Raw genomic sequence first — 19,311 nt, 5'->3', positions numbered from 1 at the left:
AAAAATAAAAACAAAACAAAAATAAAAAACACAAAACATACAAATAAAAATAAAAAACAAAAAAAATAAAACATGACAAAAAAACTAAAACATAAAACATAAAAAATAAAACATGTTAGTAAGAAAACATAAAAATAAAAATTAAAAAATGACAAAAAAATAAAAATTAAAAATTGACAAAAAAATCAAATACAAAAAAAAACTATAAAAATATTTTTTTTTTAAAAGTCAAAATTAACTCTTAAAACAAAAAATAAATAAAATTGAATAAAAAATTAACAAAAAAACAAAAAATAAATAAAAAAAAAAAATGAACTTTTTTCAAAAAAATATATAATTTAAAGAAAAAAAAATTGAACCACCAAAAAAAATCTAAAAACATTTTTTTAAGTTCAAAAAACAAATAGCAAAGAAAAACCTCATTATTAATAAAATAATAAAATTAAATTAAAAAAAATACTTGAAATAATTAAAAAAAAAATTAAGAAAATAAATAAAAATATTTAAATTAAATAATTTAAATAAACAAAATTAAAAATAAAATAAAATAAAAATTTAATAATTATCTTTTTAAATTAAAATTTTTAAAATAAAGAAATAACATTAAAAAAAATAACAAAAACAAAATAAATAAAAATTAAAAATTAAATTATAAAAATTTAAAAACAAAATTAAAAAAACAAAAAAAAACAAAACAAACAAATAATATATATATATATTCAAAACAAATTAAATAAAAAAAAAAACAAAAAAACAAATTAACCAGCCCCTACACCCTTCCCTCCCCACGCTCGGCCCTCCCTTCCACCCTCCTTCCCCCGAACCCTCCCCTCTCCCCTCCACCTTCCTCCCTCACCTTTCCCCTACCCACCCTCGCCCCTACACCCGACCCCCGCGCACCCCCTTCCCCTACCCACCCAAGCCCCCCGCACCCCCTTCCGCTACCCACCTGAGCCCCCAACGAGCGGCCAAGAAGCGGCAGGCCGATTTTTTATATTTGATTTTTTTGTCATGTTTTTATGTTTTATTACTTGTTATATTTTTTTATTTTTTTTCAATATCTGAATTTTTGTTTTCTTATGTATCTTTCATATATATATATATATATATATATATATATATATATATAATTTCTTGTAGGGTTCGTGTCGATGCTTGTCTAGCAATCTGATCCCATTATGTGCAATTTGATAGTTATTTTAAATTTTTCGTTATAATTAATCGAGTCTACCCCACAATGTGTTAATTTCATGGTTGGTCTTTAAGTTTTCATTGCAATGGGTTGAGCTCACCTACACTGTGTGGATTTGATAGTTGATTTTTAATTATTTTTTTCTGCAATGTATCAAGTTGTCTTAGGCTAAGATTTCAAAATCGCTATACATTTAGCATTTAAAAAAATTACTCTTGGTATAATAACTCTTTCATTCGAACTTGCAGTTACGACAGTTATGGATGAGCTAATGGATTATTCCGCGAATCCTTTGGAAGATGTGCCCATCTGGACGCATCCCACGACCACAACGGCAAGATATTTCTCATTTGATAGCAAGCTCTTCGACGAAGTTGAAGCCCTTCCTGCCATCTTCAGCTCTCGCATTCCATCTGTGACTCTGCCTGAAGACGCCCCGTCTTTACCTGTCTACATTTCACATCCGCTCTTGTCGAACTCTCTGGCCTTTGCAGATCCATCGACTAACCCTAATGAGCAAACCCTTGGGGAGGTCCAAGGATCGAACCCGCCTTCGTCCGTCTCTTGCATACCCTCTGTAGTTCGTCCCTTGGTATCTGCTTCTCAGGTGCCCGTCTCATCTGCGCATCTGACCTCAGTGGCTCCTCCCCTGGGCAATTTCACTGGAATTGGCCCCATCCCTGGCATCTTCACCTCCATACCGTCGACGGCCCCATCCCTGGCATCTTCACCTCCATACCGTCGACGGCCCCATCGGAAACTAAGGGGCCCCCAATCTCATTAGCTCCTCGACCTATCTCGGAATATGAAAAATTTGCTGCTAGAATACTCGGGGGTTCAAGGAGGAAAAGGTGTCTAAAGCTACGGAATTGTGAGGTTTTCCTAAAGCTCATTGAGGACACACAGTGATTGGACTCCATGGACACAACATAGAAAGTGCTTGTAGGTCGTGTTCGAGGCAGACATTTTAGTGTGGAACGGCTACAGCAATGGACCTCGGAGGTTTGGGGTCATCATCTGAAAGACCCCCCAAAGGTTCAAACATTTGTTAAAGGATGGTTCGCACTTCGGTTCAACTGCCTAGCACACACCAACTGGGTACTCTCCACAGTTTGGCATATCGATCAAGCGCCAATGCTTCTTAGGAGATGGTCGCCGATGTTCGACCCAGAACAAGAAAGGGTAGATGCTGGGCCTATTTGGGTACGTCTCCCGGGGCTCCCGCTACATTTCTGGACGGAGGATGTTTTCAAGCGGATAGGGAATGCTATTGGCACCTACCTCACTTTCGATGATTCCTTTCAGATCACGGGGCGTATGGCTTTTGCTAGGATACTGGTTCACCTGGATCTCACTGATGGCTTATTGGAACACATTAACATCCAGTGGAGAAATGCATCAAGGAGGCAGATTTTGGACTATGATGGAGTCCCATTTAGATGCAGGAGATGCCATAAGGTGGAGCATCTATTCAAAGATTGCCCCCTATATGGAAGGGCAAGCAAAAAGACACTGATTCAGGATCCATTGGCACAGGAGGCTCATTTGTAGGGGGAACAGTCCTGGAATACAGAATCTCCAGAAGGGATGGCAGAAGCACAGATAGTCTCGACAGCAAATGTGACGGCCTCTACACAGGCTACCCTGAAGAAGCGTGGCAAGCCTCCCCTCAGACCTCCTCCCCCCCCCCCCCCCCGCCTCAAGCCCAAACCCTGGCGACCTCTGAAGATTCGATCAGTTTAGGTAAGAGCATCTCTTTATAGCTCATCTTTACATGATATCTTATCATCTGGTTTATCTATTGGTATGGACTCTGCTTCCATTCCCACTGTCTCTATCCCGGTTTCTTGCAATTTTGCTTCCACTCACCCCGTCTTCTCTCCCACCCCTCCCTCACTGTCGATTTCCCCTCCGCCTCCACCCTCATCTACAACTCAAGCCCCCCCAACATCTGGATATCTGACCCGTTCAAAATCCAAGCGTCAGGCTTTGGATCATATTGGGCTCAACATCATACACTCCCCCCCTCCACATAAACTCCATAGAGGTCGACCATCCTCCCTCTCTAAAGCTCGATGTCTAGCTGGCGATGAGATAGCTTCGGGCAAGCAGTCTACTATTCCTGGGGTGCTTAGAGCAAGGGAAACCCCTTTCGAACCCCCTCCATGAAGATTATCTCTTACAATTGTCCAAGGCTTGCTAAGCCTGACAAAAAACTAGCACTTCATCGATTAGTTGCAGCCGGCTCGCTTGACAATCTTTCTACAGGAGACTCTTGGTCCTGCTGCTGATATTACCCTTACCCTTGAGAGAATGTTTCCTGGGTGGTGTTTTATTTGTTTGGATGCACATGGAAGATCTGGGGGTATTTCTTTGGGATACAATTCCCGTACTATCAAATTGCTCAATTGTTGGGGAGGGGCTAGACATATCGAAGTTGACATTCATTCAGCGGATCTGGGAATGGATTTCAGAATCTTCAATATTTACGGGCCTTGTCAGCACAAACCCAATTTTTGGGATAAACTCCTGGGTTCGAATTTATTTCTATCAGATCATTTGATACTTGGAGGGGATCTCAATTTCTCAATCAGACACTCTGAGTCCTGGGGACACCGAGCGCAGAGAGATCCTCTCTCGGATTACTTCTCATCCACCTTGGATTCCCATCACCTGATAGACATCCCTACAGCTAAGATACAAGCTACCTAGAGAAATAATTGAACCGGGGTGAATGGCCTGGCCCGCAGACTTGATCGTTTCTTAGTCAAAGAGAATGTACTTGATTTGGGATTCTACATCAGACAATGGGTAAGATCGGGTGGAATCTCTGATCACCTACCTATTTATATGGAAATTGAAGGGGGTAGGGCTAAGCCCAAGGGAACTTTTAAATTATGTTCTGCCTGGCTCATGGAAGCATCATATGTCAGCATGGTTGCTGATTTCTGGAAAGCAAACCCACCAGGGGCGGGGGGACACATCACAAATGGTTTTATTCACAATCTTGCAGCGCTAAAGAAGATGTCCAAATCTTGGGCACACAATAAAAGGACATAGAATGACCACTCCCTGAGATAGATAGAATATGAGCTGACTATCTTTGAGAATGAATAGGGAGGATTATACAGTTCAGATGAACATAAGGAGAGGATTACATCCCTATACACAGCGAGAGGGAAAATCCTTAAGGATCGTGAAGAAGTCTGGAGATTGAGAAGTAGGGCAGTTTGGATGCAGGATGGGGATGCAAACACCAAATTCTATCACAAGTTTGCAAATGGAAGGAAAGTGATAAATACAATATGGCAGCTTCAGAATGAACAGGGACAAGCTGTCAACACCTTTCCGCAACTGGCTTCGCTGGCAACCTCTCATTTCAAAAGAGCTTATAGTGCCCCTCGGGAAGCAAATCTGGCAGACATCATACGAGTTGCACAACATTTTCCACGGTTTGTGGAGCAAGAGGAGGAAAGAGATCTGATTAAAGAGGTTACTCTGGGTGAGCTGGAGGCCACCTTGAAGTGGTTTAAAAGAGACAAGAGCCCTGGACCTGATGGATGGTCAATTGAGTTCTTTTTGGCCTTTTTTGAAACCATAGGTGAAGATCTGCTAAGAGTCATCGAGGACACAAGGAACAATGGAAATATAGTGGCATCCATCACCTCTACCTTCATTGTGCTCATCCCTAAATCCGATAACTCGTCCTCCTTTGATGAATATCGCCCTATTTCTCTTTGCAACTGCATCTACAAGATTATAGCAAAGATCATTGCCAACCAAATGTGGCCCATACTTTCCAAACACATCTCTCCGGAACAATTTGCCTTTTTCCAAGATCGACAGATTCATGAGGCTGTGGGCACTGCATAGGAAGTATTACATACCCTACATATTAGGGAATGCAAAGGTATGATCCTTAAAGTTGATTTATCTAAAGCATTTGACAGAGTTAATTGATTATGCATTAGAATGTTATTAACCCACCTAGGTTTTCCCTTCATATATATCAAATGGATCATGAGTTGTATAACTAACATTCCCTTCAGCATCCTGATAAATGGAAGTGCATCCCCTTTCTTCTTTTCTGAAAGAGGTTTGCGACAGGGATGTCCGCTTTCACCATTACTCTTTCTCCTTGTCATGGAGGGACTCAATAGGCTTATTAAGGATGAGCACAGAAGAGGCAGACTACAAGGGATTAAAATTTCAGATGATTGTATGCTCACACATCTTTTTGTGGATGATGTTTTGATATTTCTCAATGGCAGTATTGGAGATCTTACTAATATGAAAGCCATTTTCTCCTTATTTCAAGTGGCAACAGGTATGCTGATTAATGATACTAAATCAACTCTGACTGCAGCTGAATGTACACAACACGAGATCCATTTTGCACTTCATCGCTTCCGGTTCACTCATCTGAGTCTTGAAGATGACCTGAAATACCTGGGGTATAAGTTAAATCCCTTGGGCTACAAGATAGCAGACTAGACATGGCTCATCTCTAAAATGGAGAAAAGACTCAATATCTGGTATTTCAAATACCTATCTCGAGCTGGCCAACTCACTCTCATTAAGAGTGTCTTGAAAGTCGCTCCTGTCTATTGGATGTCACTGGCTTGGATTCCTAAAGGTATTCTCACCAGAATACAAGCCCTTTGCTGCAGATTTCTCTGGAAGGGAAGCCAAACGGGCAAGACTTTTGCTTGGGTCAAACGGGATGCCCTTAATTTGCCAAAAAAATGGGGGGGATGGGGTATAAAGAAACTTGACAATTTCTCTTCTGCTCTGGCTGCTAAGCTTAAATGGCATTTAGTATCTGCTAACAGCCTCTGGTCGAAGGTGACCACATCAAAATACATTGCCCCAATGCAGATATTGGATTGGATCAGGAGGCCCCAAAGAAGCACTACAAGGATTTCAATTATCTGAAAGGTTGTGATTAAGGCTTTGGATCCCATCAGAGTTGGACTTACTTGGAGAATCCACTCAGGAGATAAAGTAAGAGTTGGAATAGACCTGTGGATCGGATGTGGGAACATGCACAGGCTGCCTATTGAACTCACAAATCATCTACAGGATAATAATATCACTCATCTGGCTCATATTGCAGATGGAGAAAATTCCACCTTTCTACATCAGGCCTAGAAATCTGCTCACCAATTAAATATCCCACCTCAATGGGCGCAGCTCTGGGATGATTATACTCAGGCACTTACTGAAGCACACATCTGTATCACTGAGGGAGAAGATGAGATCATATGGGCCCTCTCAAAAACAGGGAGATACACTCCCAAAGATGGATATTTAACGCTGACAGAATCCCAAAAACCACAGACCATTGAAGCATGGTGGAAACATCTTTGGAAGCTTAAGGCCCCCCCTAGGACCAGGCTGCTTATGTGGTCTATTATGAGGAACAAAATTCCAACTAGTGATAACTTACTCAAGCGCTCACAGTTTGGACCTCACTAGTGCTACCTTTGCAAATGAAACAACGAATCAGTCCAACACTTGTTCCTCGAATGCTCTAAAGCACATAAGCTATGGAATATTATTTTACCTGTTGTTACTCCACAAAGTAATTGGACTGGTGCATCTATCTCAGAGGCTTGGGAGAATTGGTTTACCTCCGTCACAACCACCAAGCAGCGTAACATACCTCTTCTGATTAGCTAGGCCATTTGGATCGCCCGAAATACACAGATTTTCCAGAACCTTCCCCCTCGTTGGACTGTTATCGCAGCCAAGGTCTTGGCTTACTACTCCCTCATTCCAGAGGATCCATCTCCCCGGAGGCACAGACGTATAATCCCTGAATCAATTGATCACAGCAAGCCATGGGCCTATTTCGATGGGGCTGCACATGGGACTGGATGTGGTGGGGGGGCCATTCTACATATCAACCCACACCATTCATACAGCATGCTCATGGGATTCAGACGAGGCACTAATAACTTTGCAGAATTATTAGCCGCTAAATTCCTCATACAATTTGCATTGGAGAAACACTGTAGAGATCTAAAATTACTTGGGGATTCTAAAGTTGTTTGTGATTGGCTGAATAGAACCTCTAGATGCTTTGCTTTTACTTTGAGACATATACTGGATGAGGCACTGAGATTGATTTCGTCCTTTGACTCTTTTGCATGCAAACACATTTTCAAGGAGCGGAACACAGCTGCTTATAGCCTTTCCAAAGAAGCAGCGAATAGGGATCCGAGCATCTGGATGATCCGGGAACAGCGAGATGGAGAACACTATCAATACTACCACCAGCCTTTCATGGATATCACTATTTAATTTTCTGTTGATTATGGTTAAAATCATATGTATATATTTATCGTCTGATAGACTTTTCAGTTTTTATATATAGTCGATTTCCTTACAGTATATTACAGTGATTGTTACCTCCCTGCACGGAACAAAGGTAACAATTTTTTGAACGCTTAACTCAGTTTTTGATGATGACAGACAAGTCTTTGTTATGTTCTGAAATATGCTCACATGCATCTACAAAATGTAATTTCTTTTTACTAATGAAATTACGATTTTTCCTAGGGGAAAAAAATTAACTCTTTCATTCAAGTGTTCATTTTTAAAGTTTTTTTAGTTGTAAAATTTTTCCATAATGTCATGCTTGAAATATTTTGAAAATTTAAGATTGTTTTGTAGTCATAATCTTTGGTTTTAATTCCATGGTTGAAAAATTGCCAAGATTTTAATGTTTTTCTCAGTCGTGATATTTTATCTTTAATGTTGTGGTTGAAAACAATTATAAATATTTTTTCTTAGCACCATGCTTGAAAATTGTTGGAATTTTAAGGTTTTTCATAGACGTGATATTTTTAAATTTAATGTCATGCTAAAAAATCATTGCAATTTTAAGGCTTTTCAAAGATGTGATATTTTATCGTTAATGTCATGCTTGAAAATCATTGGAAATTTAAAGTTTTTCAGAGTCATGATATTTGTTTTTAATGTCATTATTAAAAAATGTAGAAAATGTACCCTGAAAAAAGGACGTTATTCCATGATCAACACTTTTTGATTTCAAGGTGTTTTTTACACCAAACAAAATGGATTTTATTGTTTTTTACTTTTATTTTTAAAAAATATTGAAAATTTACTCTGAAAAAAAAATGGTGATGCAGAATCAACACACTTTATTTTTGGGTTGTTTTTTCATGTTTTTTGGGGATTTTTGGGCTCAGGTACCCGTTTTGAGGTAATAGTTCCCATTTGATCAGTAACTATGTTATCGTCATTAACCAAGTTGCTAGGGCATTCAATTGTGTCTCCCGAACTTGTTGGTTCCTAACAGGTCTTTCATCCTCACGTTTCATAGGGACTACCCCCCATAACCTGTTGTAGGGAGACAACTAGAATGTAAAGGGTTGGGATCAGAGTGACAGCCCTTGCTCTGAGTTGTTGTCACATTTACCTGTACATTTTGGGTGACAACATGAACATAGTGATGGCAAACTTGTATTAGTCCATATGCCATGAGGATGAAGCGTTTACCGAATCACGATGACTAGTTGATATTGATGTCATACCATAGGCTATGTGTGCTAACCTAGATGATGGTACCTAGTGTATATTGATGATGTACCATAGGTTAGGTGTGCTAACTTGGACAATGGTACTAAGTGGATGATATGATTGTTATAGGTCAAGAGTGTTGACCTGGATGATTATGATGTTAATGATGTGAGTTGTGAAAACTTATTCTTAGAGAAACTATTTCAACAAAGAACATTTGGATAGTCATTATGAAAACCTCCTTAACTAGGAGTGTTGAAATTTGTAGCTATGGTCGGTCTTCATAATGTACAATTTTGTACTTGTAATGATAAAATATAAATTATATTTGTGAGAAAATAAAATTATTTATTGATTTGTCAAAAGAATATTTTTATAAGGCATGTTCTTCATGCCCTTTTCAAAAGCGGGAAATTGAAATTTTAAATTTGAGTTTTAGACACCACATGATGTCAAGTTGGCCTCATATTGATGAAGTCGGCTCAGCCCCAAGAGACATCCATTCGGGCGCCTTCCAGTGCATATAAATAAGCCATTCGTTCTCCATCCAAGCCACCATTCAATCACACACAAAAGGGACAAGAAGACTTCTGATCTAGAGAGAAGGAGAACAAGATAAGAAGGCCGAGTAGAAGAGGAAAAGACAGTCGAGCAAGAGAAGCAAAAGTCTGAGTCTTTCTGTAGTACAGGTCCGAATTCTTCTATGATTCCTCTGTGGTACAGGTCCGAAATTATTCTGTCGAACAGGTCCGATTCTTTCTGTGGTATGATCCAAGACTCTCTGGTATAAGTCTGAGCCTCTGTATACAGTCCAAGCCTCTCTACAGTCCGAGACTTCATGTGGTATAAGTCCAAGTTAGAGTGGAGTAAAGCCTGTCAGCAAGGCCGGGTTCCTGTGGTGATCAAGGCTGACTATGGTATGACAGTGATAAAGTCTGTTCTAAGGAAGAAGAAGGCTGAAACTCAGCCTCCATTGGAGACCTCGATCGAGCTGCTCAAGGTGGATCTGCTGTGGACAAGTGTAACAGGTTAGACTTGACATCTTGTTGGTTGTCTTGTGAGTGTGAATATAAGCATTGAATTTGATGTATCTCTTGTTGAACTGAATATTTCTCTAAGAAGAAGGTTGCTGTGTTTTTCCCCAAGTGGGTTTTCCCAAGGTAAACATTGTGTCTCTCTTGTGCATTGTGATCTCTACTGCTTCATTGTCTTTATGGTTGAATTTCCGAATTTGCAATTTCTTAAATATTGAAGTGCTAAATAAATATCTACATCATTGGAAGTAATTATAAGCTTCAGAAATAAGTGTTTGTATAATTTGCACTCGAAAAATCAACACTCTAACCTCCCAGCCTCCTTCTAAAGAGTAACATTATGAAGATCCTCCTCCGAAAAGATGCAAACCTCCTAAACCTAATCCGAGCTGCACACAACTCTTCTAACTACTTGTATGCCATCCTCCATCTGCAACCATGCATAAACTTAACAATGCAACAAACCACAACCTCCCTCCAAAGAATCCACCCGAGCCTCATTGACCTAGGGGAGACAGCACAAACTCTATAAACTACTGCACAGAAATCAACAAACTCCAAATGGAAAACATTCAACTTAAACAATGAAGAAGGAGGTGAATCAGCTGCATGAACCAAGGGAATCAAAGTCAGAATCCAGAAGTGATCCAAACCTTAAAAATCCCTCCAAAAGTGGTTCAGATGCCAGAATCCTTAGTATCAAACCTAAGCTAATGTAGGCAAAAGCTCTCAGTTTTGGTTTGGAAATGGCAGATTGAGTTGGAATTCTGTCTGTCCAAAGGCCGAAAAAGTGATAGCTGGGTGTTGTATAACAGTAAAATTCCTTGAAAAATGACATTTATAGCTGTTAGAACTGTAGAAGCTATGGTATTTGCTGTAAAAGCGATAGTACAATCCTAGATGCAGTCTAAGGAAAGAAAGTAGGCAGCTTAGCACCTTGAAATTTCTACCAGTCACTGGAAAAATACAATTCTAACTAAGGCAAAACAAGTTTAACTTTAGTCAAGCAACCCCATAATGAAAAAGCCAGGAGATCCAGTTGATTTGTATAGCTGTAGCAGGATGAAAATAAATGGAATATTGTAATTTTTAAATACAAGCACACTGAAGATCAAGTTTATTATATGAGTTATCCCAATTACAGCTTTGCGTACATGCTTTTGATCAAAGTAGGATTCTTAGACAAGCTTAGGTTGCTTCTAGTTAGCACATTGTGCATACAAGTAATCCCTTGGTGTGTAGCATTAGCCCTTAGACACCGTGGAAGTCATGATGGTCCCTTCTGAATCCCAGCATCAACATTTTTGGCTGAGAGAATTTTGACAGTGCATTTAGGTCCATTGAAACAGATTTCCTAAATCCAATGGGTTCTACGCATCTTTTGCTTTTTACTTTGCTGGTTATTCAAATATGCTTAGGCCCTTGGGCTATGACATCATAAGATCATGGGACCATTAGCAGCCAAATTACAATGTCCAATGTGGTATAGCATTGCTATTCTAAAAGGAACATACCGCAGTACACCTGAAAGAACAAATGTTGTTCAATCATCGTAATTAAAAAGAATTCAAATGAGAGATTCTATGTTAGCAGAGAATTCAAAATATGAATATCCGTAACTTTCTACATTTTAGAGTACTAGAAACCTGTCAATATTCAATTCCTACTATAAATCTGCAAAATCAAATACTCTATAACAAACAGATTTTGTAAATGGGTTTGGGGACAACGTTATATCAAGAACATATATTTGACAGAAAGATTGCACAAAATTAAATAGTAAAAAAATTTTAACATTTTTTTTAATAAATACTTTACCCCATTGTTGAGCAATCTTCACAGATTGCATAACTAAGGCTCTACCAATGCCTTTCCTCTGTAACTCTTTTGCTACGCACACATTAGTTAAGTAAGCTCTTGTAAAGTCAGCCGCATATCCCTGTAGGCGAGAGAAAAAAACATCTAACTGTGAGAAAAGTCACTTGTTCATTCCATAATACCTAAGTCGCTCCTTTATAAAATGAAACAAACTAGAAGCAACAAAGATGCCAGACATATCCATTAAAAATACAAAGGGAACCTAATAGATTTCACATGTGTCTAGCAGTTCAATTTTTAAATAACGTTTAAACCAAGTACAAAAGAAATTCCATTAGTTAACACAGATATATCAAAACCCTGATGACAGTACTTAAAATATCAATCCAAGAGAAGCAAGAACTAAGGTCCTATAAAAAAATTACAGAAGGTGTCTACAGACTAACTAGCACTGCATTTTCCACTAGGAGAACTAATATTTAGCAGGCCAGAAGAGTGAAAATTCCAAAAACCGGCATCCTACTGCAGCAACTGGAAATTATTCTCCTAATTGTTAAAAAATTATTTGACAATTTATTTACTGTTTCCTACAGAAAATTCAAAATACTGAATAACTCACACTGCAACCTACACAAATAAAACTGTGGAAGAATAAACGCTGGAAGAAATGCTAACACACACATAAAATAACACAGTTATTTTTGGACAAATGTCCCCAGAAAAAAACCCAACTTGGGAAAACCGGTGCAGTAGCTGAGGGCTTTAATATTAAACAACAGAAAAATAATCTGAGTACAACTTGATGTCGAAACTGGTAATCCTACAGAGAAATACTGGCAAAAAAAATCTAGTGAGGAAATCTCCTCACTCCACAGGCAAATCCGGGCTCTAACCTCAACTCAAATTGAGCCATCCAAACTAGCTCTGCGTAGCTACTACATCACCCTAGTGCAATCCCTTCTGCACTCAGTTCGAACCAGCTTCTCCTGAAGCCGTCTGGTTTGGTGTTGTCTAGGAAATATCTCTCCTAGCCTCCCGAACCTTTGTCCAGCTTCTGGCACTGAAACTCGTCTTTCCCCAACAACTTCGAAATTGCCTCTAGAGGCTACTGCACTGCTCTAGGTCAACCTCACTGTGGCTCACTTGCCTCTCTACAAATGCACTCACAGGATTTGGAATCCTTCCTCTAGCTTCACTGTCTCTTCCCCTCTCTCACTGCTTCGATCGCACTAGCTCTCTCTCCGGCAACTGACTGTCGCTACTCTGGAAATTGATATGCTCATGAAATCGAACTGCCTAAGTGTGTTGTCCAAGTGCCCATCGACTTCTTCTTATAATGCTCTGTTGGGACTCCAATGACTAGGATTAACTTGAAGTCGATCCGTGTGAGTTTCTAGATCATTCACGCCTTGATTTAATTAATTTTAATTAATTAACCATATTCCCTAAGTTTAGACTTAGGAAATATTTAAAACTGGCTAATAATCTAATTAAATCATTTCTAGGCGGAATTCCAGAAACGATTTTTGGGTTTTGGAGATTTCATGTATTCTAGCCTCTCCACAAATTTTAAAGGCTAGAACACACCCGATGCTACAAAAACTAACATTGCCTCTTAGCGAGGAATGTGTTCTAATACTCTACTGCACCCTATCTCTGCAGCATCCCCTGTCATGCTACTAATGTCTGGCTAGGCTGCCCACCAACTACTGCGCAACTCTAATATCTGTTCCATCTGTGCTACTATTGACCCTGTTGAACTACTGCCAACACTGCATCTGCACTGCAACTCCCTCTCATCTGTTGTTGTTGCAACTGCAACAACTGCAACTGAGAAGCATCCTAAATACTGAATCATTTGTGATCTATATGATGGATCTGTCACCCGAGTCTCTGACTACTGCTAGTATCTGCACTATCACTGAAGGTTTTGCATTGTTGTTGACTCTGCACTATGCCAACTGCACCGTTGCCAACTCTGCATTGCGCTCCCCAGCATCTGATTACTACTAGACTCTACATTTGTCACTCTGGCATGTAATTGCATCAACTGTCTCTGATCCATCCTACTACTGAGTACTATGGACCACCGTAGCCAGGTAATGATCCATGAAGTGGACTCCTCAAGGACCCTACCCAACCGTAGCACTCTGGGGTTACGACACCAAATCACCCCACCTCACTCTTGGAGGTATATCAGCAAACATAAAAGTCTTCCTCCAGCCTGGAGGAAAGCCTATCTATCTCTATTAAAGTTTTCTGTTGGTCCTGCTTCTCCTCCTTGTCCTTCTTCTTGAGAGGACATTGGGTATTGTAGTGACCGAACTCACCACATCTGAAGCACTTGACTTTCGACAGGTCCTTCTTCTTCTTTTGTTGCTCCTCCCGCCCTTGACAGGGACCCTTTGATTCGAGGGCCACATTCTCCTCCTTCACCTGCTTCGATCCATTGCTAGTGCCACTGATGGAGCTCTTCAACAAAGCTCGTCTCAACTCTTTCTGTTGTAAATCAGCCCACATCATGTCCCACCTTCACAAGGTATCTCTGCCCAAAATACTTTGGACGAATACCTGTCACTCCTCGAAGACATTGTTTAGTGCCAATTGCACTAGCTTTGTGGGTTGAGTTACTGCCCCAACAGTGGACAACTGGTCTCGGACCTCCTGAATCCTGGTGAGGAAAGGGTCTATGCCTTCCCCCATCTGCATCCTGATGCATCTCAGCTTCTCCTCTAAGTACATCTTCTGCTACTCAAAAGTGCCCTGGTATAGAGTGGAGAGAGTTTCCCGCGTCTCTTTGGTCATTCCTTTGGCTGCTATGTGTGAAACAATGTGATCCTGAACTCTGTTTAGGATCAACCTCTCTGCCCGTGCCATCTCCTCTTTGTACTCCTTCAGTTGATATGCATCTGAGGGAATTGCTACCACTGCATCAATATATGGCTTCAGGCCATATTCATCTAGAAGGAAGGACACCCTTGCCTTCCAGACGACATAGATGGAAACTCCATCCAACCTGTCCTGATCACGAAGCCCGACAGTGGCCATCTTAGCAAATGTCGAAAATATCCTCTTCCCTTTTGCTCAGTTGTTGCATATCTATTCGCACTCCCTTCTAGAGTGAAAAACTCTGCACACAACGATTGTTGATCTGCAAGGAAAATTGAACTTCTTAAGACTAGAAGTTCCCTAAGGAAAATTTTCCCTTAGTGTGCGCTCTTCTTCCTTCCACTCGACGCTAGCTCTGTTCTAGCAAATAGTTGCAAAACTAATGCACCCGGCTAGAGACCTGCTCTGTAGGAATTTACAGGTTAAGTTCCTCAGACAAAACACCAAAGGACACCGCTCACAAACAGATCACAGATCAATACACCAGTATTTTTGACATGGTTAAAACCCTCAAAGAGGGAAACAGTCCACGGCCTGAGCCAACGCGGCCACTTCAGGCAATATATTAATAAAAAGAATGAAAATTTACATAAGCTTCTCTCATGAATGGTTACCCTACAAATGACCCTCCATGCTCTTTAAATAGAGATCATGGACCTATTGGGTGTTAAGCCACGGATCAAGTGTCGGTAATACCGAGGAGAGAATGAACCGTCGGATCACTACATATCGTGACCGTCGGATTGTAAGTTACAAAATGTACCTAGTAAAGAAACACACTTTACCTAACTCTATACTAGACCAAGTTATACTTAACTTTTTCCTATGTGTCGGAATATCCTAACATCCCCCCTTAAGAACAACTTGGGATAGGATTGAAGGATGTACAAATATGACACAATAGGAGAAGGAAGGAGGCACTAGAGCCTATCCCCCCTTAGTGACAACTTCCTGAACTCCAACCATAAATCGAAGTTTAGTAAACTTTGCCTCTGTGAGAGCCTTTGTAAAGATGTCTGCAACTTGATCATCTGTTGAACAATATTGCACTTCAAGAACATGGTCATGAATGAGCTTTCTGATGAAGTGCATGTGCAGTTCAATGTGTTTGCTGCGCTGATGTTGGACTGGATCTTTGCATAGTTGAATGGCACTTTGATTTTCACACCAAAGTGTAGTCGGATGTTGCTGCTGAAAGCCAAACTTCAACAGGATCTGACGAAGCCACAAGGCTTCCTTACTAGCTTCTACGACACCACGATACTCTGCTTATGCTGAAGAAAGAGAAATGGCACCTTGTTTCTTGCAAGCCCATGTAATAGGTAGTGAACCAAGAGTGAACACATAACCTGCAGTAGACTTCCGATCATCAGGGTCACCAGCCCAATCGGAATCAATGAAACCAACCAATAGAGGAGCTGCTTCGGCACTGTAATGAATCCCAAACTGAACTGTACCTCGAACATAACGAAGTATTCTTTTAGCTGCTTTCCAATGACTTTCATGTGGGTTTTGCATAAACCGAGCAACAAGACCAACAGCAAAGGAAAGGTCAGGACGAATATGGGTTAGATACAAAAGTTTTCCTACAAGTTGACGGTATAAGGTAGCATCAACTTCAGGAGAAGTACAAGTGACTAAAAGTTTGACTCCAGACTGAAAGGGAGAAGGGGCTGGCTTATAGTCTTCCATGTGAAAATGGCGTAGAATATCACAGGCATACTTGGACTGGGAAAGGGAAATACCTTCCTTGGATTGCAAGGCTTGAAGACCAAGAAAATAATGTAAGTGTCCTAAGTCTGTCATTTCAAACTTCCTTTTAAGGCTAGACTTCACATGGTTTATAAGGTTGGGATCACTACCAGTCAGGATAAGATCATCAACATAAAGAACAAGAATGATAAGAGTCTTGCCCACTTTCTTGGTGTAGACAGTATTGTCAGAATGACACCTACAAAAGCCATTTTCTAAAAGAAAGTTATCCATTTTGGCATACCAAGCTTGAGGAGCTTGCTTGAGACCAGAAAGGGATTTCTTAAGCTGACATACAAGGCTGGAGTCTGTTTGTATAAAGCCAATAGGTTATTCCATATAGATTTCTTCATGCAAGAAGGCAGATTTAACATCCATCTGATGGACTTCCCATTTGAAAGAGGCAGCAAGGGAAAGAACAAGGCGGATAGAGTTCATTTTGGCAACAGGGAAGAAGGTTTCAGTGTAGTCAATGCCTTCAACTTGTGAAAAACCCTTAGCAACAAGACGAGCTTTATGTTTATCAACTTTCCCATCTGGTCCATACTTGGTTCTGTAAACCCATTTGCATCTAACAAGTTTTCGTCCCTTTGGTAGAGGAACAAGATCCCATGTATCATTTGCCAATAATGAATGATATTCTTCATTCATAGCTGCTTCCCAATCTGGATGGCCTGAAACTTCTGCAAAGGTGTCAGGATCATAATTCACTGAAGCTTGAGCCAGTAAAGAAGAGGCTCTATCAAACTGAGAACGTGTACGTCGTTGATCTGTAGGATCACTGGCAAGATCACCTGCTGCATCCCGAGTAGCACGGACCCATTTTGGAAGCTGAGGAGCTGAAGGGGGATCCTGAGAAGGTGGGGGAGGATTTTCATCCTCGCTTTCATCATCTGAAGAAGAAATATTTTCAAAAGTAGAAGAGCTAGGGAGAGGTGGCACATCCGCCGAACTAGGCTCGTAGGCCGATATATTTTCAGCAAACTTTACATCTCTTCTAATGATAACATTTTTGGACTTAAGTGGAATAAGTCTATATCCTTTGACATCTTCAGAATATCCAACAAAAATACATTTTTCACTCTTAGGTTCTAAAGCTTTATGTTTCTCATCTGGAATATGGGCCCATGCTTCACTTCCAAAAACACGAAAGTGACTTACATCTGGTTTAATTGAGCTCCATGCTTCTTCTAAAGTGATATGCTTTAAAACCTTAGTAGGAGTGCGATTTATTATGTAATTTGCACAGTTAATTGCTTCTGCCCAAAAATTAAGACCAAGTCCTTTAGATTGAAGCATACAATTAGCCATTTCCTTTAAAGTGTGATTCTTCCTTTCAGCTACACATTTTTGTTGTGGAGTATATGGAACAGTATGTTGCATTTGAATTCCATTCTCAGTGCAAAAGTTGATGAATTTGTTGCTAACATATTCTCCGCCATTATCAGATCTTAGCTTAAGAATTTGATGTCCAGATTGTTTTTCAACAAAGGTCTTAAAGGCCAAGAACATGTTAAACACTTCACTCTTGAGTTTTAAGAAGTATACCCAAGTGCGTCTGGAGAAATCATCAATGAAAGTTAAGAAATACTTGTAGCCAGAGAATGAAACAACTGGAAGTGGACCACATAAATCACTATGCACAAGCTATAAAGGGGCTGAGGCATGCCAAGAGGCACGTTTTTCAAAACTATCCCGATGATGTTTTCCGAGTACACATCCGGAACAAACACCATCTCTGCAAGATACCATTGGAAGACCTGTCACCATATTTTCTTTACATAGATTCTGAAGGGAGCGATAGTTTAAGTGACCAAATCGCTCATGCCAAAGTTTGCTCACTTCATCGTTATGAGCAGCAAATACTGAGGGAAGATTTGATGACCCAAAGTTGTGAAACTTATACAACCTTGTAGAATCATCAGCAATGCCAGTAGCTAAAATCTGTCTAGGATCTCTTAGGTCCTTAATTACAACATCGTGAGGTGAAAATTCAACGATTTTACCTTCACCTGAATGAGTTATCTGATATACAGATAGAAGGTTGCAGGATAAGGTTGGAACACATAATACATCATTAAGTTGACCATTGTCTATATGAACAGTTCTAGTCCCTACAACACTAAGAGATCTATCATCACCAACATATATATTTTTGGTGTTACAATCATTTAAAGAAGAAAACATGGCTTTGTTTTTGGCCATGTGATAAGAAGCTCCAGAATCAATGAGCCACTCATGAGAATGAGAAGAAGAAGATACATTTAGTGCATAGCCAGACCGAGATGCTTGACAACCACATGCAGAAAGTGCTATTCCTAAAGATGAAGTTGGAGTTGAACAGTGCTCCAAATGGATGTTATGCTTCTTCATTGCTACTTCCAAGGCTTCCATCTTCTTAAAGCATTTGGATTCTAAGTGGCCATCTCGATTACAAAAGTTGCAATGTCTATCAGTCTTCTTCCCTTTGTTTTTATTTGTCTTATCATTTTGTTGAAATGATTTTTCATTTTGAGGCTGAAATTGCTTAGGACCCTTCTTTGGTTTAGGACCATTCCTTTTAGGATACAACTTCTTAGGATTCTTTGAATTTGGTTGCTGCTGGGCGGCTAATGCTTTCTTAGAAGAGTTTCCAAGATTAAGAAGACAAAGGTGTAAGAGTTTTTTTTGTTCTCTTATTAAAGAATCACAAAAGGAATCAAAGGAAGGGGACTTGTAGGCTTGTCCTTGAGAAATGAAGGCTTCTCTTGTAGAATGGAAGGTGGAAACAAACACAGAATAGGCTGGTCCCAACTTAGTAAGAATGGAATAGATAAGGCTACTATTTTCTTTCTTAACCTTAACACCTTCCAAGAGAAGTCTAAGGGTCTTGAACTTGGACAAAAAATCTTCAATGCAAGAAAAATTATTGGGGTCCAATGTAAGCAACTCATTTTCGAGTTGATGGGCTTTAAGTTCATTTTTAATTCCAAAAGCTTTAGTGATCTGTTTCATTGCTTCCTCAGGAGTATCAAGTTCTGCAATATGGAATCTAAGATCTAGAGAAATAGACATCCCTATCAACCCTCGTGCTTAATC

The 19,311-nt window shown here is 40.0% G+C and overlaps 1 protein-coding gene across 4 annotated transcripts in view; it reads right to left on the bottom strand.

Annotated features, from left to right (window-relative positions):
• Positions 1–19,311, bottom strand: part of LOC149243567 (Acyl-CoA N-acyltransferases (NAT) superfamily protein) — a 163,561-nt gene that overhangs the window by 9,633 nt on the left and 134,617 nt on the right. For 3 of the 4 annotated variants that reach the window (XM_089374572.1, XM_089374570.1, XM_089374569.1), the window contains one exon: positions 11,593–11,713. In XM_089374572.1, coding sequence (XP_089230698.1) covers positions 11,593–11,713 — 121 coding nt within the window. Of the gene's footprint in view, positions 1–10,940; positions 11,299–11,592; positions 11,714–19,311 lie in introns of those variants that run through there. The other variant, XM_089374571.1, reaches the window with a different exon arrangement.

The sequence above is a fragment of the Pinus tabuliformis genome, chromosome 8 (genome assembly GCF_031772625.1).
Source record: "Pinus tabuliformis cultivar Carrire ecotype Pingquan chromosome 8, CPIR1, whole genome shotgun sequence".
Lineage (NCBI taxonomy): Eukaryota > Viridiplantae > Streptophyta > Pinopsida > Pinales > Pinaceae > Pinus > Pinus tabuliformis.
The sequence above is the reverse complement of the archived record's forward strand: the minus strand, read 5'-3'. Positions and strand labels throughout refer to the sequence as shown.